This window comes from Haplochromis burtoni, unplaced genomic scaffold, assembly GCF_018398535.1.
Source record: "Haplochromis burtoni strain Fernald_Lab_line unplaced genomic scaffold, NCSU_Asbu1 Contig_138, whole genome shotgun sequence".
Classification (NCBI taxonomy): Eukaryota; Metazoa; Chordata; class Actinopteri; order Cichliformes; family Cichlidae; genus Haplochromis; species Haplochromis burtoni.
Window position 1 is genome coordinate 846,221 of NW_024582499.1, and position 17,780 is coordinate 864,000.

Consider the following 17,780-nt stretch of genomic DNA (forward strand, 5'->3'; position numbering starts at 1 on the left):
ACATCATTGTTTTCTGCAGCTGCTGGAAACAACACTTGTGTGATGTTCAAGGTATACTGGTCAAACTCAGATGTTGGTCTAACTGAGATCAACTGAAGCCCACATTTCAATGAGCTAGATCATAAAGGCTGATGTTCCTTTTCTTCTTCTGATGTTTTCCGCACAGCTTGTTCAGTGTTGTCCTGGAGACAATGACTCATAAGTCAAGTGGCGAGCAAGCAACAACCCATCACATGCCTGGGAAACCTGGAGGTCTGGATGTCAAAGCTCTAAGAGCCTTCAGAGTCCTGCGGCCCCTCAGACTGGTTTCTGGAGTCCCCAGTAAGTTTCCTAGACTTTGGCGTGGACTCACTGTGTGCATGGTCAATGGTTGTCCACATGTTCAGCTGTGTGTGTCTATCAGGTCTGCAGATTGTGTTGAACTCCATCATGAAGGCGATGGTTCCTTTGCTTCACATTGCTCTGCTGGTTCTCTTCGTCATCATCATCTATGCCATCATCGGTCTGGAGCTCTTCATCGGACGCATGCACAGGACCTGCTACTATATAGGAACCGGTATGATCGAACACACAATGCAGGACACCTTCACACAGATCCTGCTTATTTTTTGATGACTGTAGAAGCTAAAACGTTCTTCCTGTTAAAACTTAGTTCTTCTTCTCACTGTTGCCAAGTGATTTCTCAGAAGGGGTCGATTAGATTTTGGGGCTTTCTCTCTGCTCTTGTAGGGTCTTTACCTTAAATACAAAGCGCTTTGAGGTGACTGTTCTTGTGATTTGGGGATATAAAAATAAAACTGAATTTAAATGGAATATTCCTCAGATAATTATGTGGAGGATGACCCGGTGCCGTGTGCGTTTGCTGGTCATGGCCGTCAGTGCATCATAAATGGCTCAGAGTGTCGGGGAAGGTGGGCTGGTCCCAATGGAGGAATCACAAATTTCGACAACTTCTTCTTCGCCATGTTGACCGTGTTCCAGTGCATCACCATGGAGGGATGGACTGACGTGCTGTACTGGGTAAAATGCATTGTGGTGTCATATTTACCAGCCTGTCCAAAAACGTAAGAGGTGCTCACTTTTCATTGTGTCTTCTCTCTTTCTGTTGTGTCTGTGCACAGATGAACGATGCCATTGGGTTTGAGCTGCCGTGGGTGTATTTTGTTAGCTTGGTGATTTTTGGCTCCTTCTTTGTTCTCAACCTCGTCCTGGGAGTCCTCAGCGGGTCGGTCATCTCCAAACACAAAAGCTGTTCATATATATATATATATATATATGTACTTGGGCAAATAAAAGGACACTTTAGATGCATTTAATAGTGTAAAAACCTCATTCTTATCTGAGGCATTATTCAGGGTTAAACAGCTGAAGTTTCTGATATAGTTCAAATAAGTTTAAGGACACATCTTATCTTAAATATATTTTTAGCCCCGATTATGAATACAGGCCTAACTTGTAATAGCAGTGGTAATATTTTATGTTCTCAACACTCATCATTGTTCAATATCTGCTTACGTGAAGCATCTGAACACTTCTTCCCGTGCTGATGATTTTTGAGGAGTTTTAAATGTCTGAATCGTTGTGGATGCTGCAGAGAGTTCAGTAAGGAGAGGGAGAAGGCAAAGGCTCGTGGTGATTTCCAGAAGTTGCGAGAGAAGCAGCAGATGGAGGAGGATCTGTGTGGGTACATGGACTGGATCACTCAGGCTGAGGACATGGATGAACTGGACGAGGACGGAAACCCACGTAAGGCTTGGGCACACTATGGTTTCTTCTTGGTGGACTGTCGTGGGTTTCTTTACTCAGATTGGCTCCTTTAGGTCTCCAGTGTGACATTTGGTCCCAAACATTAGTTGTGATCATATTATTATCTACCTCTGCTTGTCTGGAGTCAGGGGGGAGGGGGCGGTCTCACCAAAGTAACCCAGGTGTCCCCACCTAAGGCCCTCTTCCAGCAGCTCTGGGCCTCAAGCCAAAAAAGGACCTAGGATACCTTGGAACATGTGGCATCCTAATCACTATGCAGAAACTGCCTCAGGTGTCTTATTTTAACGGTCATTTTCACACAAATCGTTTAGATGACTGAGTCCAATCAGAGGAGCTGCAGGAGCCCAAATACAGTACAGTGGCTTTAAATATGGCAGCTCCCTGTGTTTTTTAGCAGGTTGTTTCAAACCTCCACTGAGCTGTTAGATGGAAACTGTTTTCTGTATCCTGCTCTCCAAACCATCAGTTTCTCTGCTTGTGTCTTTATCTCAAGCACAACAGCAGAAACCAAACGAGCCAGAAATGTGATGTAAGGTAGATGCTTGTTAAGCCTTTTGTTTGGTTGCTTGGTTTGATTGTAAGTTTCAACATTAAATAACATTTGTGTCAGAGAAAATATCCACATTTCACCTCACTGTAAAACAATATAAACAGAAAATAAGCACTACGAATATATATTTAATTCTTAACACATTACTTTGGGAATTCTTGATATTTTCTTATTTTTGCTCGCAGCAATAACTTTGAATTTATTTGATTTGTCATTGTCAAAAAGTTAGTTTTGTGTTTGGCTTGGCTGCCACACGAGGCTGGCGCTCTCTCTGTATTTCATTTTAAGCTGCTCATTTTAATAATAAATGTTTTTCTCTCTCAGGGCCATCTCTGGGCGATCTGGCTGATAAGAAGAGAGGGAAGTTTGGATGGTTCAGTCACTCCAACGAAACTCATGGTGAGACACACATGCAAACACTGTTGTGTCTCCATCACATCAGAGGATTTTTAGTGCCAGAAGTGACCTTGTTAGGATAAGAAGGTGCAACGTCATGAGCTGAGGCTAGCAAGCTATGTTAGCAAGCTACATTTCTTATATTTAAGAGTGCAGAGAGAGACTGTGGAACTTCACTCATTGTTTTGATGGTTTTACCACACAGCAGCCCAAGCAGCTGTTACCTATTTCTATTAAAATTCTACAAGACACCAGCACAACAAACATGGTGGAGAGGTCCAGTTTAGTTACCTGAACTGTGTCAGCTTCAACACACCTGTCAATGCAACGACATCCCCCTTTAACCCTCACCGATGTCCAGATGTGCGAGTCATAATAAACTGTGAAACTAGCCACACAGGCCAAAAACATTTTTTACCAGAAGAGCAGATACAGTAAAATCCAACAACAGCTGGAGAAGGTATCTGTCTGACACAGGGACCTACATTATGGAGATTTATTTTTGGTTCCTATAATAAGGTGGCTGTGTTAACAGAATGATGCACCAGTATGATTAATAGAAGCACAATCACACACATAATATGTACAGTATATATGAGTTGTGTTATCCCAGAGACAGCTCTGTGCAGTTTGTACATCTCTCAGTCTAAATGCAAACGTCATCCTCGCTGTCCCTGTAAAATATCTGGGTCTCTTTCTGTCCTCATATTTATCTGACCCTGTTTCTGATCAGACTTACTCTCCGAGCTCGTTCAGCTGGATTCACCTCAGTATAGATTCACTGAGGAGGTCGGGAAACGTCAGCTTTCATCAAACGGAGAGGGAAAAATTTGTGAGATATACTGTATGACTAAGATATGAATATTTTATACTTTATATTTTTGTTTGCATAACAAATAAAATATATTGATAGTATAGAAATTAATAAGTGCCACATTTTTTAAGAAGCAGGATTGTTGACTTGCATTGATCATTTATTAATATTTGTCTGTTTGTGTGTGTTTCAGCGAGTCTTCCTGCCAGTGAAACGGCGTCTGAAAACACAGAGAACATCGATGAGGAGCACACCAACTGCTGCCAGGCCTGCTGGTAACACACACACACTTTCAGTTCGTACATCACATGATTCTTGCTTTAGTGCCCCCTTCAGGAACAACTTCACATAAAAACAAAAAATGTTATGTTTCAGTGCTCAGATGATGAAGATCGGCTGCTGGTGAGTTCACTGACCTTCAGAGGTTCAGCAGACTAAAGTCAGCACGTTAGACTCACCTTCACCTGAACGACTCTCTTTCTTTGCCTCAGTCGGACGTTACGTCGCTGGAACCGAGTCTGTCGCAGAAACTGTCGCACTGCCGTCAAATCCGTAACTTTCTATTGGCTGGTTTTGCTGCTGGTCTTCCTCAACACCTCCCTCAGCGCCTCTGAGCACTATAACCAACCAGACTGGCTGACTCAAGTCCAGGGTAACAACAGCCTCCTTCTCCTCCACAAGAGGAACGGGTCGTAGAGACACTGATATTTCAGTTTGAAATGTTGTTGAGCAAACTTTTTCTGTGTCCGTGTCTCTGTTTGTGCAGACATTGCCAACAAGGTGCTGCTGTCTCTCTTTACGGTGGAGATGTTGCTGAAGATGTACAGTTTGGGTCTGGCCCATTACTTTGTGGCGTTCTTTAATCGTTTCGACTGCTTTGTGGTGTGCGGTGGCATCGTGGAGACCATCCTGGTGGAGCTGGAGATCATGCCTCCTCTGGGGATCTCTGTGCTGCGCTGCGTCCGTCTGCTGCGGATCTTCAAGGTGACACGGTGAGAAAACACACCCGAACCACCCGATGCAGGTCACACGACTCGTCACGAGTCATCGCTGAGGTCACTCTCTGTTTGCTCAGGCATTGGACGGCTCTGTCCAACCTGGTGGCATCGCTGCTGAACTCCATGAAGTCCATCGCCTCGTTGCTGCTCCTCCTTTTCCTCTTCCTCATCATCTTCGCCCTGCTCGGCATGCAGCTGTTCGGAGGAAAATTCAACTTTGATGAAACGCAGACCAAACGCAGCACATTCGACGCTTTCCCGCAGGCGCTGCTCACCTGTTTCCAGGTAGCACTGCAACCACTTTCTCCCAGTGATGTCACGACGTGCAAGGAGCGGGCGCCTCACGATGACTGTGTGTTTAGATCCTGACAGGTGAGGACTGGAACATGGTCATGTATGACGGCATCATGGCATACGGCGGCCCCGTGTTTCCCGGGATGATCGTCTGTATTTACTTTGTCATCCTCTTCATCTGTGGTAACTGTATCCTTGAATCCTCCTGATGCACCAAAGTTCTCAAAGCTGCATTTGTGGTAATACATGTATTTGTTGTTTTAGAGGCATCTTTCAATTTCCACAATACTTAATACCCCTCCTTGAGTTTTAGTGAAACAATGATCTCCTATTGGGTGATTGTGCTCAAGGTGAAGATCATCTTTGTTGTTTTATGAGTAGTAACCTGTGAAAACATCAGCATCCTTAACGAGCATCAGACATCCTGCTCAACGTCTTCTTGGCTATCGCCGTGGACAACCTGGCAGGAGGAGACAGTGATGACAAGAAAAAAGAGTAAGTGATGGACGGAGGACAAAAGGAAAGAGGGGAGGAAGAAATAAAGCTAGTTGTTGACTTCTGACTGCACTGTTGTATTTTGTCTCTTCAGTAAGAAGGAGGAGGGAGCAGAGGAGGAAGCTACAGAAGAAGAAGTGAAGGTGAACATCAAACTCCGACTGTAATGTTTCATTTAACTATCAGCGATCTTTTTCTTTGAGGGCTGTTTGTCTTTTCAGGTCGATGTTGATGAAGACACTGAGTATGAAGAGGAAGAGGAGCTTCCTGAAGGAGATGAAGGTCAGTCCTCGGCTGAGCCCATCGCCACATTTCAAGTTTAGCCGAGAAGATGTGACGCTGAAGTGACAGGAAAATGAAATTCACCGTTTTAATTGGATGATAACTCAGAAACGACTGTAAACAAGAAAAGTCACAAGCTTCACAGCGCAATCAAAGACATTAGTTTACTCCCCACTGAGGCTTTTTAAAGAGATCTTTAAGGAACCGTTTTAGAGAAAGTCCTATGTGAAAGACACAGGGACAACAAGATACCCATTTTTAGTGGTTCTTTGACAAATTTACAGTTTTAAATCAGATTACTGGAGGAGATTTAAGTGCTATTTAATACCAGTTTAAAAGGTAGCTGGATCCTGGATAGAGGGAAGATATAGTATTGATTTATTTATCATTTATTTAAGTTGCAAGTTGTGCGAGAATTCGCTGTAAAGGTGCCCAAAGAGGACCGAACACCCTCCTGCACACAGTCGGCTGTCTGTAGTGTGAGTCAACAGGCTGCTGAGACCTCTGCTGAAACATTAGGAAGGTAGATTAAAAATATGTGGGACAAGTTATAAAACTAGATCCACCAATCAGACAAAGAGGAGACGGGAGATCCACCAATCAAGCTGCCTGACTCACTCTGTCTGTCCAGTCCAGGTCCCAGCATTTCCTCCAATGACATGAACTGATATTTATTTGGTGAAAAATCTATTTTCAAAGAAAACAGCTTGTTTACATTTGATGTCGTGTTTTTTATGTAAGTAAGTAAAAGTAAAATTTATTTATATAGCACTTTTTAAGACAAGAATCTATTACAGAGTGCTTCACATGGGAGTATAAAAACATGTAAAATAAAACAACATATTACACACGAACATTACCCAAATGCCTGTTTAAACAAATGTGTTTTAAGCTGTTTTTTAAAATAAGCCACAGAGTCGATGGTGCGTAGCGGGGAGGTAAACTGTTCCACAGTATTGGAGCCAGGCTTTGAAAAGCACGATGCTGCTTCGTTTTTAAACGGGTCCGTGGAACAGACAGAAGACCGCTATCAGTGGATCTACGAATCCGCTTTGGAGAGTAAGGTTGGAGAAGCTCGGCGATATAGGTAAAAGTGAGGATTTTAAACTTAAATCTGTACCCAACTGGAAGCCAGTGCAAGGATTTTAACATGGGAGTGATATGGGAGACTTTATTACTGTGGGTTAAAAGCCTGCAGCATTTTGGACCACTTGGAGGCGATTTAAGGAAGCCTTAAACAGACAGGAAAAGAGTGATTTACAACAGTCTAACCGGGAGGAGATAAAGGCGTGGACAAGCATCTCCAGTTCAGCATGGAGACAGTGCTGCATCATGGGGTTTTTTCTATGACAATGATGCAGCTCTAGTTAAGTGCAAAACAAACCTTTTTTTCTGGATGAATATTGCCGTATTTTTATTTTTAGCTTTACAATAATCCCTCCAATAATCAGTAAATAAAACAGGAGTGTAATATGACCAATATGACAAATGTCTGAGAATATGTTAATAAGAACAGTAACACAGGAGCTACAAGTGATGAACCAGGAAGCTGCTATCAGAGACTTTAAAGGTGATGAAAACAGAGGCCCAATGTATGAATATTTAAATATCAGTACCACAACATGCAACTACCCAGCTCTCAATCACTGAAATGATGGATGTTCTAAAAGCTAAAACCATCACCCTCAGATCGTTCACTTTCCTTTCTCCTTTCTCAGAGGGAGGAGTCCAGTTAAAGATGGCCGATCTTGCTCCTCCTAAAGAGAAGGTTCTCCCGATCCCAGAAGGAAGCGCCTTCTTCTGCCTCAGCAAGACAAACCCGTGAGTGTGTCGACACATGCGCGTGCATCACGGCGTCTAACACCTCTACAGGATGAACAATAACAATCACACAAATATGTTTGAGTCATGTATTATTGTTGTTCCCTTTAAGTAATATTTACATAAAGTTAGATTTTCTGGCATCATTTCTAGGAGTTTTTTTAGCTTGTTGATGTGGTTATTTTAGACATAATGTGTTTTGCTGTGTGGTTAACTTTACCCAGAGTCTGTGTTCCAGCTTTTGTGATTGAAGTTCTAGTATCCTTCATGCTGGGACGTGAAGCCTCTAACACTGACTCTTTGTCTCCGTCTGCAGTATTCGTGTGGCCTGCCACACTCTGATCCATCACCACATCTTCACCAACCTCATCCTCGTCTTCATCATCCTCAGCAGCTGCTCATTGGCTGCCGAGGATCCAATCAGAGCCCACTCCTTCAGGAACAATGTGAGTCTATAATGTGAGATCTGAAGTTTCTCACAGAGGGCTGAGTACCTTTGGGGACACACTTTACCTCTTCATCCAAATTACTCCAGAATTTCTCTGTCTCTTTTAACTCCCATCTAACCTGTGGGGCGTACACACCGACAACATCAGCATCACCTGTTTGATTTTCAGCTTCAAACTTGTGATCCTGTCTGACACCATCTTCACCTCCACAACACTGTCCTGTCTACACCGTGGTTGATCAGTTTGAATCCACCTCCGATGCTTCTGGCCTCCTGCAAATACAATTTATCTTTTCCTTCTATGAGTCATCAGCCAGCTTTCTCCCTTTATCAATAATAGATCCTACATTTGAAGTCCCTACTCTTACTTCAACACTCCTACCTTGCTTTCTCTCTCGCTGCCTCCTAATATGCCTTCCACCTCTCCTCTTCCTTTGTCTTCAGCCAGTAGTAGCTCAGCATCCATAGTTCTGGACCAATCTGATTCTTGATGATCCCCATTCTTGATTTGGCAAAGATTTTGTTCCCAATACCCCCTCCTGACCTAACATGCCTCCATTATCCAGGCTTGGGACCACCACTAGGATGACTAAAGCCAGCATACTCTTAGTTCCAGGCCTTCTTGAAACTTATTTATTCTGCCTGTCTGGGTGAAATAAGACAAACCACCATGTCAGCCACTTTCACCATCACCAAGTTACCTGATAGCCAAGCAACCAATCGCAGCAGAGCACAGCATCCCTCCAGCTGATCCAATCCTGTGCCAACCCTCTGTGGTCTGTGCTGGGGGCGGGGCCTCAGCAGATTACACTGCAGAAGTGGGTCAGTGCCTAACCGGGTTAAAGAGGGAAACACATGGAAACACATGGAGGCAGAAAATCACCAGTTCACTGTCAGATCCTGAATACTCACAGTGTGTGTGTGTGTGTGTGTGTGTGTGTGTGTGTGTGTGTGTGTGTGTGTGTGCGCAGACACACAAACTTAAACACTCACATGCAGAGCAGCAGCTGGCTTCATGCAAGAAGTAGCAATTCACAACAGCTGAGGGAGGAAATTACTTCAAACATACAATCAGACCTGCTCATACTGAGCGTTAACCCTGTGTTTGCCTCCTCTGTTCTCTACGAAACTGTGCAAATTATACATTTTGGTTCTATCTTGAATTAATTAACGAGCCTCTCGGCTGCCGTCCTTACGAGCAGTGCGCATTTCTCATTGATTGTGTTTTAACCGTCTTCAGCAAACTGAAAATGAGCTCAAGCACTTTGCTTCTGTTTCTGAGCTAAAATGAAACCATGAACCTTCTCAAGGACTTTTGAGTTTTGTGTAGATGAGCTAAGGTAGTTAAACATCTTTTTTCTTGATATGCAGACTTCTCCGCTTTAAACTCCCACCATCATAAAACCAGTGACAGGTGTTGGGCTACATGAAGGAACTGAATAGGAAGGAAAGATGAACGTTAATGCACTGAAGGAGGAAAAATGGCAGCACAAGGGTTCAAGTGACCAAAGTGTTATGGCTGCATGGATCAGTGGTGTATCTGAAACAGCAGGTCCTGTCCAGTGGTTCATACCTACTGTACCAAAAGCAGTTTAAGATGAACAACGAGTAAAAACCAGCGATGACCTCAGGAGTTGCTGATGTGTGCAGAGAGCAAAGGGCAAACTGTGCAGTTCGATCCTACAGAAGAGCGACTGTAGCACAGGCTCCACGATAGCAGCCAAACCAAGCTTGAGATGCTGAAAAATCCCACAAGGCAATTGAAAGAAGGATAAAGCCACCACCAACTCATGTATGACATATGATACACTTGGTTTTACGGGGCTGAGTTGCTGAACTTTCTGCCAAATTAAATTAAAACTTGTTCAGGACTTAGGTCTCTGCTGTGTGACTCTCTGTCGTCATCTGAGTGAAAACTGAATGTGTCTCATTGAGCTGCTGCTTCAACTGTTTCTTGGACTTTTTTCTTGATTTATTTATTTATTTATTTATTTTATAGAGCAGGATGTTATTATCGCAACCAGAAACTGTTTTGAAAATAATTTAATCTCACAGTTTTCTATCAATATTTTTATCTAGTACTTTATTTTGGCTGCCTTTAAGCCTCTAACACAGCAGCTACTTCACCATCCACAGCCTCAGTTACATCACAAAAGCCCACATAAAAATATCTTATTTAAAAGAAAATGCTAAAATGCTAATAAATGAAAAGCAAATGTGTCAGCTGCACCTGCTTTAATCTGCACACGTTATCCTGACTCACCGGTGGAAAGTTATTTCTGGATTCTGAAGAAAAAAATTGAAATGTTGGACCTGAGTCTGGTTTGTTTTCAACCTCTGTGTTCAGATTCTGGGCTATGCAGACTACGCCTTTACCTCCATCTTCACTGTGGAGATTCTGTTAAAGGTAAATATCGCCTTCAGCTCAATGAAATAACTCACCCAGGCCCTCCTCTCCCTCTTTTGATTGTCTTGCATTGCCAACATGTTCTCTCATTCACAGATGACGGTCCACGGAGCGTTCCTCCATCAGGGCTCGTTCTGCAGGAACTGGTTTAACTTGTTGGATCTCCTGGTCGTCAGCGTCTCTTTGGTCTCCTTCTTCCTGCAGTCAGTATCCAAACAACATACATTCTGACTTTCCTGTTTGTTTCAGTCTTTGTCTCATGCATGGTTTGCTGTATGTGTTTGGACTGTATTTAAGGACAGAGACTGTTTTGATGTAAGTGTGTTTAAACAAACTGAGGTGTGTAAATGTGTGCGTGTGCCTCTGCAGCTCCAGTGCCATCTCAGTGGTGAAAATCCTCAGGGTCCTCAGGGTGCTCCGACCTCTGAGGGCCATCAACAGGGCCAAAGGACTCAAGGTAACATTACACAGTACAGTGATATGTTCACTTAATGTGGGGCGTACAAAAGCCTAGTCAAAGGGGTCAGTGGGGAGTAGCGATGGTACATATTGAGGGTTGTAGGCGAGTACCAGGCATTGTGCTGTGTTATTTTAAAAATACTCCCTGACTTTGTGTTTGTTTGTTTTTGTCGCGCAGCATGTGGTCCAGTGTGTGTTTGTGGCCATCAGGACCATCGGAAACATCATGATTGTCACGACCCTGCTGCAGTTCATGTTCGCCTGTATTGGAGTCCAGCTCTTCAAAGTGAGGCTGAGAACGTCTACTTACACACTGGACACATTTTTGGAAAAACTTCTGAGTATTCTGAGGAGTAAAAGTGTTTCATTGGACAGAAGGGGAGAAAATAGAGTGTGTTTTATAAATGTACACTGTTTATCGGGACAACATTGACCCTGATTCTGAATTTCCAGAGTCATCAAAGGGCCACCAAAGTAAAGAAAAACAGTCAGATATGGCAAAACAGGAAATGAAACATTTTCACATATTCGATAAACAAACAAACAAAAAAAGACCAGAGAAATGGATGTTAAAAAAAGAGTCCTATATTTACAGTGCATCGAACAATAAAGACACTGTAGCATTATTGCGTTCTGCTCCAAGTCTCTGTTCATATTTTTGAAGTCTTAAAGCTGTGACTAAACGTCAGCACAGGGTTTGTGTTTCTGGTCCAATCTGTGTGTTTTGAATTTCAGGGTAAATTTTACCGCTGCACCGATGAAGCCAAACACACCCCCGAACAGTGCAAGTGAGTTTTCATTATTTAAATTGTTCAAAACTGAAGCCAGCTTGTGTTTTAAATACTGACATTCAACTTCAACAACAATAAACAATCTAATTTTATTTCACTCCGGAGGTAATCCTCTGATTTGTATTCAATTCCAATGATTTATAAAATCTAAGTCTGTATCTTAGAGTTATACTTTGTTTCTGATGTTTAAAGTTGCCACTCAGTTTAGTGCAATTTCATTTTAATTTGATTCTGATTCTAACTATCGATGTCACAACTTGAGATAAGATTTTATGTCTTTTTTGTAAAAACAATACTTGGTTTGCAGCCGAGATGAATATCAATCGTGGCTTCCAGGTCTAAAACGTCGAGCTAGGCTTGAAATGCCTTAAAACAGGGGTGTCGAACTCCAGCCTCGAGGGCCGGTGTCCTGCAGGCTTTAGATCTCACCCTGGGTCAACACACCTGAATCAAATGATTAGTTCATTACCAGGCCTCTGGAGAACTTCAGGACATGTTGAGGAGGTAATTTAGCCATTTAAATCAGCTGTGTTGGATCAAGGACACATCTAAAACCTGCAGGACACCGGCTCTGGAGGCCTGGAGTTTGACACCTGTGCCTTAAAACATGCTTTTTCCCCCTAATGGACAGAAGTTTGGGCTGGAGGGACTCATCTAGTTGCAGAAAGAATTCCGATTGTGTGGAAGAAAACGGCCTTGTCTCCTTTCTCTTCAGTGAACACTTTCCTGATGAGTTTGTGGGTTCAGTCACTTTTTGTGAGGTCTTATAAATAAAACTTGACTTAATTTTGTACATGATAGTAAAAATAAAAATTATTCAAGATGTGTTCATTAGAAAACGATTTATCAATCACAAGTCGGTAAGAAATGAGCCTACAGTGTCCTTTGTTTCACAGTCAGATCCTCCCCTCGTACACCAACGCCATTTCAAAACGCCAAAATGGCAGCAGGTCAAACATTCATAACAGGAACGTGGTGATGTCATAGTGGTTGTGTCCATCTTTTATATACAGTGTATTGTTCAGTTTCTTGTTTCCGTGACTCGACTGGACTTGTTTACTCATGTTGGGTGAACATAAGACCGTCACACTGTGTGGCCAAAGGTGAGTCCCCTCAATGGTTGAATGTCAGGTGAATACTCGGTTTGAGGGTTTATGGAATGTTTAGGGCGCCATGTTTACTTCATAATTAAATATCCAGCACATGACTTTAAGTCAGCGTCTTCTGATGAAATGTGATGTGTGTGTTCAGAGGGACCTTCGTGGTGTACAAAGATGGAGACGTGAGCCATCCGATGGTCAGAGAGAGGATCTGGATGAACAGTGACTTTAACTTTGATAACGTCTTGATGGGGATGATGGCGCTCTTCACCGTGTCCACCTTTGAGGGCTGGCCTGCGTGAGTGCTCAGTTTTTATTTTGTTTTTTTTTTAACCGTTTGTGGGGAACCAACTCTGACATTTCAACCCGTCTGTCTTCAGTCTGCTCTACAAAGCCATCGACGCCAACGGCGAGAACTCTGGTCCCATCTACAACTACCGGGTGGAGATTTCCATCTTCTTCATCGTCTATATCATCATCATCGCCTTCTTCATGATGAACATCTTTGTGGGTTTTGTCATCATCACCTTCAGAGAACAGGGAGAGCAAGAATATAAGAACTGTGAGCTGGACAAGAACCAGGTAAACCCAGCTGTCAGTCTGGACCCAAACGAATCAGTGTCACAGTCATCGTATACGTTAAAAACAATAATGATCAAAGTAAGTACGTTCAAAGGTGTTCAAATCCAAAGGTAACAGGTTGCTATAGTTGATAAATCTAAAGTTTTATGTCATTAAAAATTTATTTATTTATTCCTTTATTAATTTTGGTTATTTAATGTTTTTAAATATTAATTTTAGAAACTCTTAATCTTGCAAAAAAAACATTGTATTTGATTTATCATAAGATTATCAGTTATAGGGTGTTTTTGTTGTTCCATCTTCTGTTTATTTTCTATTCATTTATTTTTATGTTACTTTCACTGTAAACATAGGAGCGGGGTTTCTTATGCAGTTGTTTTAGAAATATATTTTTAATCATCAACGGATTTTGTTCACATCTTGATGAATAAAATATTCACATATTTCACATAAATTATGGAACAACAGTGAGTTAAAATCACAAGTCGTTGAAGTCATTGAAGTGTTCCCTTAATTTTCTTTTACCAAAGTAATTTTAGTTAAAACTATTTTTTTACAGTCCCAGCATATTTTTTATCATAATTTTGTTTGTTTTTTTGTTTAGCTGCGTTGTTGCAGTACTGTTAATGCTCTCGTGCCCTCTCCAGCGTCAGTGTGTGGAGTACGCTCTGAAGGCTCAGCCGCTGAAGCTTTACATCCCGAAGAATCCGGTTCAGTATAAGTTCTGGTCCATCATCAACTCGACAGGATTTGAATACGTCATGTTTGTCCTGATCCTTCTCAACACCGTCACTCTGGCCATTCAGGTTCGTAATATTTCAGTTTCTTCTCTGATTTTTTCCTCTTGACTAAAACCTAATCTGTCTAACTTTCCGTGTCTCCTGCAGCACTATGAACAGTCCAAAACCTTCAGCTACATCATGGACATCCTCAACATGGTGTTCACTGGACTCTTCACTTTGGAGATGCTGCTCAAGCTGGCAGCTCTCAGAATAAGGGTGAGGAAACCAAGCGCATCTCTTCAAAGATCTCCATACATCCGCTACACACGGAAAGTCTTCCTGTTGTATCTGTTAATAACTACATATTCTTGGACATGTTTTCAAAGCTCTTTAGTGTAGATAGTTTTCCTTTTTCTGTTTACCGTGTTATTAAACTCATATGTGACCATTAAGATTAAGGGTTTATATAAACAGAAACGAACCGAGATCAGGGATAATTAGTTTCACTAAATGTTGTTTTGCTTTTTTCCAGCATTACTTTGTTGATGCCTGGAACTCGTTTGATGCTCTGATTGTGGTCGGCAGTGTGGTCGACATCGTTGTCACTGAGTTCAGCGTGAGTACTTGTGACGTTTCTGTCTTGAATTGGATTTAGAACAGTTCTCTTTATTGTATCTCATTATAACTGACACAATAACACAAATAATTATGGTGCCCACTCCCTCTTGCTCTGTGATGCTGTTTCATTTACCCTGCAGCCTGTAATCCTGGTGTGCAAACACTCACCTGACCCGAGGTTAGAGGTGAGATCATGAATGCAATCCTGGTTTGATAAAATGATAACCAGAACTTTAAGCTGGGCAAGCCTTTAACTCTGAATTTATTAAATATTTGCAGCATCAGAGGGGTGACTACAGCAGCAGGGTCCATATGAGCATCCACACAGTGAAAAAACTATGTACAATTTTGCAATAACAACATCATTTATTATATAGAACAATTAATTCTGAGAAAGCAGATCACAGTCTGTAATTTTCTCCACATAGGACATGTGAGCTGTTTTTAATTAAATCATTTGTTTTTCAGCCGCTGTCCTCAGGTTAACTCCTGAGCACTGTTGCAGCTGCTGAAGCATTTTTATTTTACTGTTAGTAAAAGTCTGACCCATTTACTCAGTGATATTTATCTTTTTATTGTATCATTTATCAAATTTATCAAATTTTACTGTATCATTGCTGTGGCTGTGATTTTTCTCCCATTGTTAACAACAGGTAGCATCAAAAACATGGGTAACTGTAGCGTGACTTGCTGAAGTAATATAAATTGTCCCTCTTTAGACAAGTTTCATTGTTTGGGGGACTTGACAGAAGTGCTGTTTTTCCTTTCAGATGTTCAAGACTCCTCTTCCTTTGAAACTACTTTAAATGCAGGTCAAATTAACTTCACCCTTTTGTGCAGCTTTCAGCTCAGCCTGGAGGATCCTGCAGCTCTAAATCAACAGCCAGTCGTTTTTGTGTGAGTGTATTAACACATGTTTTTATCACATCTGCAAACTTTTCTGTGTTTTCAGAGTGGAGAGGACAGCTCCAGGGTGTCTATCACCTTCTTCCGGCTGTTTCGAGTAATGCGATTGGTCAAGCTGCTGAGTAAAGGGGAGGGCATTCGTACCCTCCTGTGGACTTTCATCAAATCGCTGCAGGTAAGCGAGGACGTTGTCTGGAAAGAAGATGTGGCATTTCTTAATGGCCACAAGGTCAATCTGCATCGAGTTCTGGCTGAAGTCTGGCTTAATGGTGGTTTAAAGCTCTTGTTTCTTTAATGTTGCCCATTGTTCAGTAGCCACAGCTCCCATCTTATATTTTATAATGCAGTGTTTTGTTGCAGTTCTGCTGCCTTGTTCAGCAAAGACTCTAATTTGTTCCTGTCTCTCTGCAGGCTTTGCCATACGTTGCTCTACTTATTGCCATGATCTTCTTCATCTACGCTGTCATCGGCATGCAGGTAAGTTTACACACAGTAAACCTGCAGGGTCATTCTGACTTAATTTATTTATATCAATTTTACAACACTAAAAAAAATCTTTGAACAGTTTGTTTTGCCCACTTGAATCTGATTTGGTCAACTTTAATTCTTTGTGCCTTTACTTCAGTTGTTAGTGTCTTCTTGCAAAATCTCTGTGGGTGTCAACCCCTTTAAGTTAGGAAAGAAATTGAAGTCAAATATTTTGTAAATTGGCCGCTCATTTCAATCCAAACAGTCACCGTTAACAACACTGGAAGCCTGTCACAATAAGGACATGCTAAAGCTGCTGACTTTTTTCTTCTGCTCGTCTCCATTTGTCAGACATTTGGGAAGATAGCGATGCAGGATTACACTCAGATCAACAGAAACAACAACTTTCAGACATTTCCTCAGGCTGTTCTCCTCCTCTTCAGGTCAGATGCTCCTCTTGCTGCTTTTATGTCTGTGTAGATTCTTGAGTGCTTGTATTTTTGGCTTGTGAAGAAATTTCACCTCTCATCTAAGAGGCTTCTTCTTAAACCGCTGATGGTGAGCCCGAGCTATTTAGCCCCAAGTGCGGTTGCCATTTTGGAGCTTGTACTGAGTCTTTCACCCACTATTAATCCCACTATTACTCATGTGAGCTGTGAAGGGTCCCATGAGCCAAGGTGTGAGGCAAACTGTGGGCCAATACTGTCACACTGGCCAGGGTTTGAATTCTCTGAGTCATTGTCTCGTCCCACTATTATGTGGGATGTTGAGGTCAGGTGACTGCATCGCCTGGGAAGGGACTGCAAGACTGTATTATAGATGGCTGATAGATGGTGCCATAAGACACCACCTCTGGTCCCACCACTGTTGCCGCACAGCAAGAAGGTCCTAAGTTCAATTCCACCATCAGGCCGGGTCTTTCTGTGTGGAGTTTGCATGTTCTTCCTGTGTTTGCGTGGGTTCTCCCCGGGTGGTCTGACTTCTTCCCACATTCCAACGACATGCAGTTAGTGGGGTTAGGTTAACTGGTAACTCTAAATTACCACAGGTGTGAACGTGAGTGTGAATGGTTGTCTGTCACTGTGTTAGCCCTACAACAGACTGGTGACCTGGTACACCAGGGTGTACCCTGCCTCTCGCCCTAAGAGAGCTGGGATAGGGTCCGGTCCCCCCACAACCCTGACAAGGATAAGCAGAAGAGAATGGATCGATGTTATTCTGCTTCTCCGTGGTTGGTGTTTGAGGTTCTTCACTGAATGCACAGGACAGCCTCGTGCATAAGAGGTGAAACATCACGAACCAAAAAGAAGTCCAGTACCTTCATTTCAAGTGCTCAAGAGTGCTCAAGTCTGTTTTCATTCTTTCAAAAACTCGCTAAATCACTCCTGGTGTCCCACAGGGATCTACTCTGGGTCCTTTGCTTCTTTCAGATTTTCTAAGCACCAGCAGTTCTCCCACGGCAGGACTGAGAATTTATTATTTTCAAGTTTTTTTGTGTGTGTTTGTGCAGGTGTGCTACCGGTGAGGCGTGGCAGGAGATCATGTTAGCCAGTCTTCCAGGTAAACGCTGCGACCCCGAGTCAGACTACGAACCAGGGGAGGAGTTCAGCTGCGGCAGCAACTTCGCCATTGTTTATTTCATCAGCTTCTTTATGCTGTGTGCTTTCCTGGTCAGGACACACACTCACACACATTTTTTAATCACACATATCTTGAATGAAATTCTGACATAATAGTTAATCAGAAGGAAAATATGAGCAGACTGCTGATGCACATAGGAGCACAAATATTAGAGACACCTTTAACTTTGATTTAGATAATAAGTTATTTTATTCACGGCTGACATTTCTAAACACTGAACA

At 42.3% G+C, this 17,780-nt stretch overlaps 1 protein-coding gene across 1 annotated transcript in view; it reads left to right on the top strand.

The window, feature by feature from the left end:
* The window catches only part of cacna1fb (calcium channel, voltage-dependent, L type, alpha 1F subunit), a 44,097-nt gene that overhangs the window by 16,659 nt on the left and 9,658 nt on the right, over positions 1-17,780 (top strand). The window contains exons 6-36 of the mRNA XM_005931130.3: positions 167-321; positions 404-556; positions 824-1,020; positions 1,122-1,225; positions 1,595-1,746; positions 2,642-2,716; positions 3,721-3,802; positions 3,903-3,929; positions 4,019-4,179; positions 4,294-4,519; positions 4,603-4,810; positions 4,888-5,008; positions 5,239-5,314; positions 5,409-5,457; positions 5,536-5,596; positions 7,315-7,417; positions 7,734-7,863; positions 10,213-10,272; positions 10,369-10,475; positions 10,642-10,729; positions 10,910-11,017; positions 11,467-11,519; positions 12,774-12,920; positions 13,003-13,204; positions 13,852-14,010; positions 14,092-14,202; positions 14,459-14,542; positions 15,497-15,625; positions 15,862-15,927; positions 16,270-16,361; positions 17,429-17,588. Of these exons, the coding sequence (XP_005931192.1) occupies positions 167-321; positions 404-556; positions 824-1,020; positions 1,122-1,225; positions 1,595-1,746; positions 2,642-2,716; positions 3,721-3,802; positions 3,903-3,929; positions 4,019-4,179; positions 4,294-4,519; positions 4,603-4,810; positions 4,888-5,008; positions 5,239-5,314; positions 5,409-5,457; positions 5,536-5,596; positions 7,315-7,417; positions 7,734-7,863; positions 10,213-10,272; positions 10,369-10,475; positions 10,642-10,729; positions 10,910-11,017; positions 11,467-11,519; positions 12,774-12,920; positions 13,003-13,204; positions 13,852-14,010; positions 14,092-14,202; positions 14,459-14,542; positions 15,497-15,625; positions 15,862-15,927; positions 16,270-16,361; positions 17,429-17,588 (3,646 nt within the window). The remainder of the gene's footprint in view (positions 1-166; positions 322-403; positions 557-823; positions 1,021-1,121; positions 1,226-1,594; positions 1,747-2,641; positions 2,717-3,720; positions 3,803-3,902; positions 3,930-4,018; positions 4,180-4,293; positions 4,520-4,602; positions 4,811-4,887; positions 5,009-5,238; positions 5,315-5,408; positions 5,458-5,535; positions 5,597-7,314; positions 7,418-7,733; positions 7,864-10,212; positions 10,273-10,368; positions 10,476-10,641; positions 10,730-10,909; positions 11,018-11,466; positions 11,520-12,773; positions 12,921-13,002; positions 13,205-13,851; positions 14,011-14,091; positions 14,203-14,458; positions 14,543-15,496; positions 15,626-15,861; positions 15,928-16,269; positions 16,362-17,428; positions 17,589-17,780) is intronic.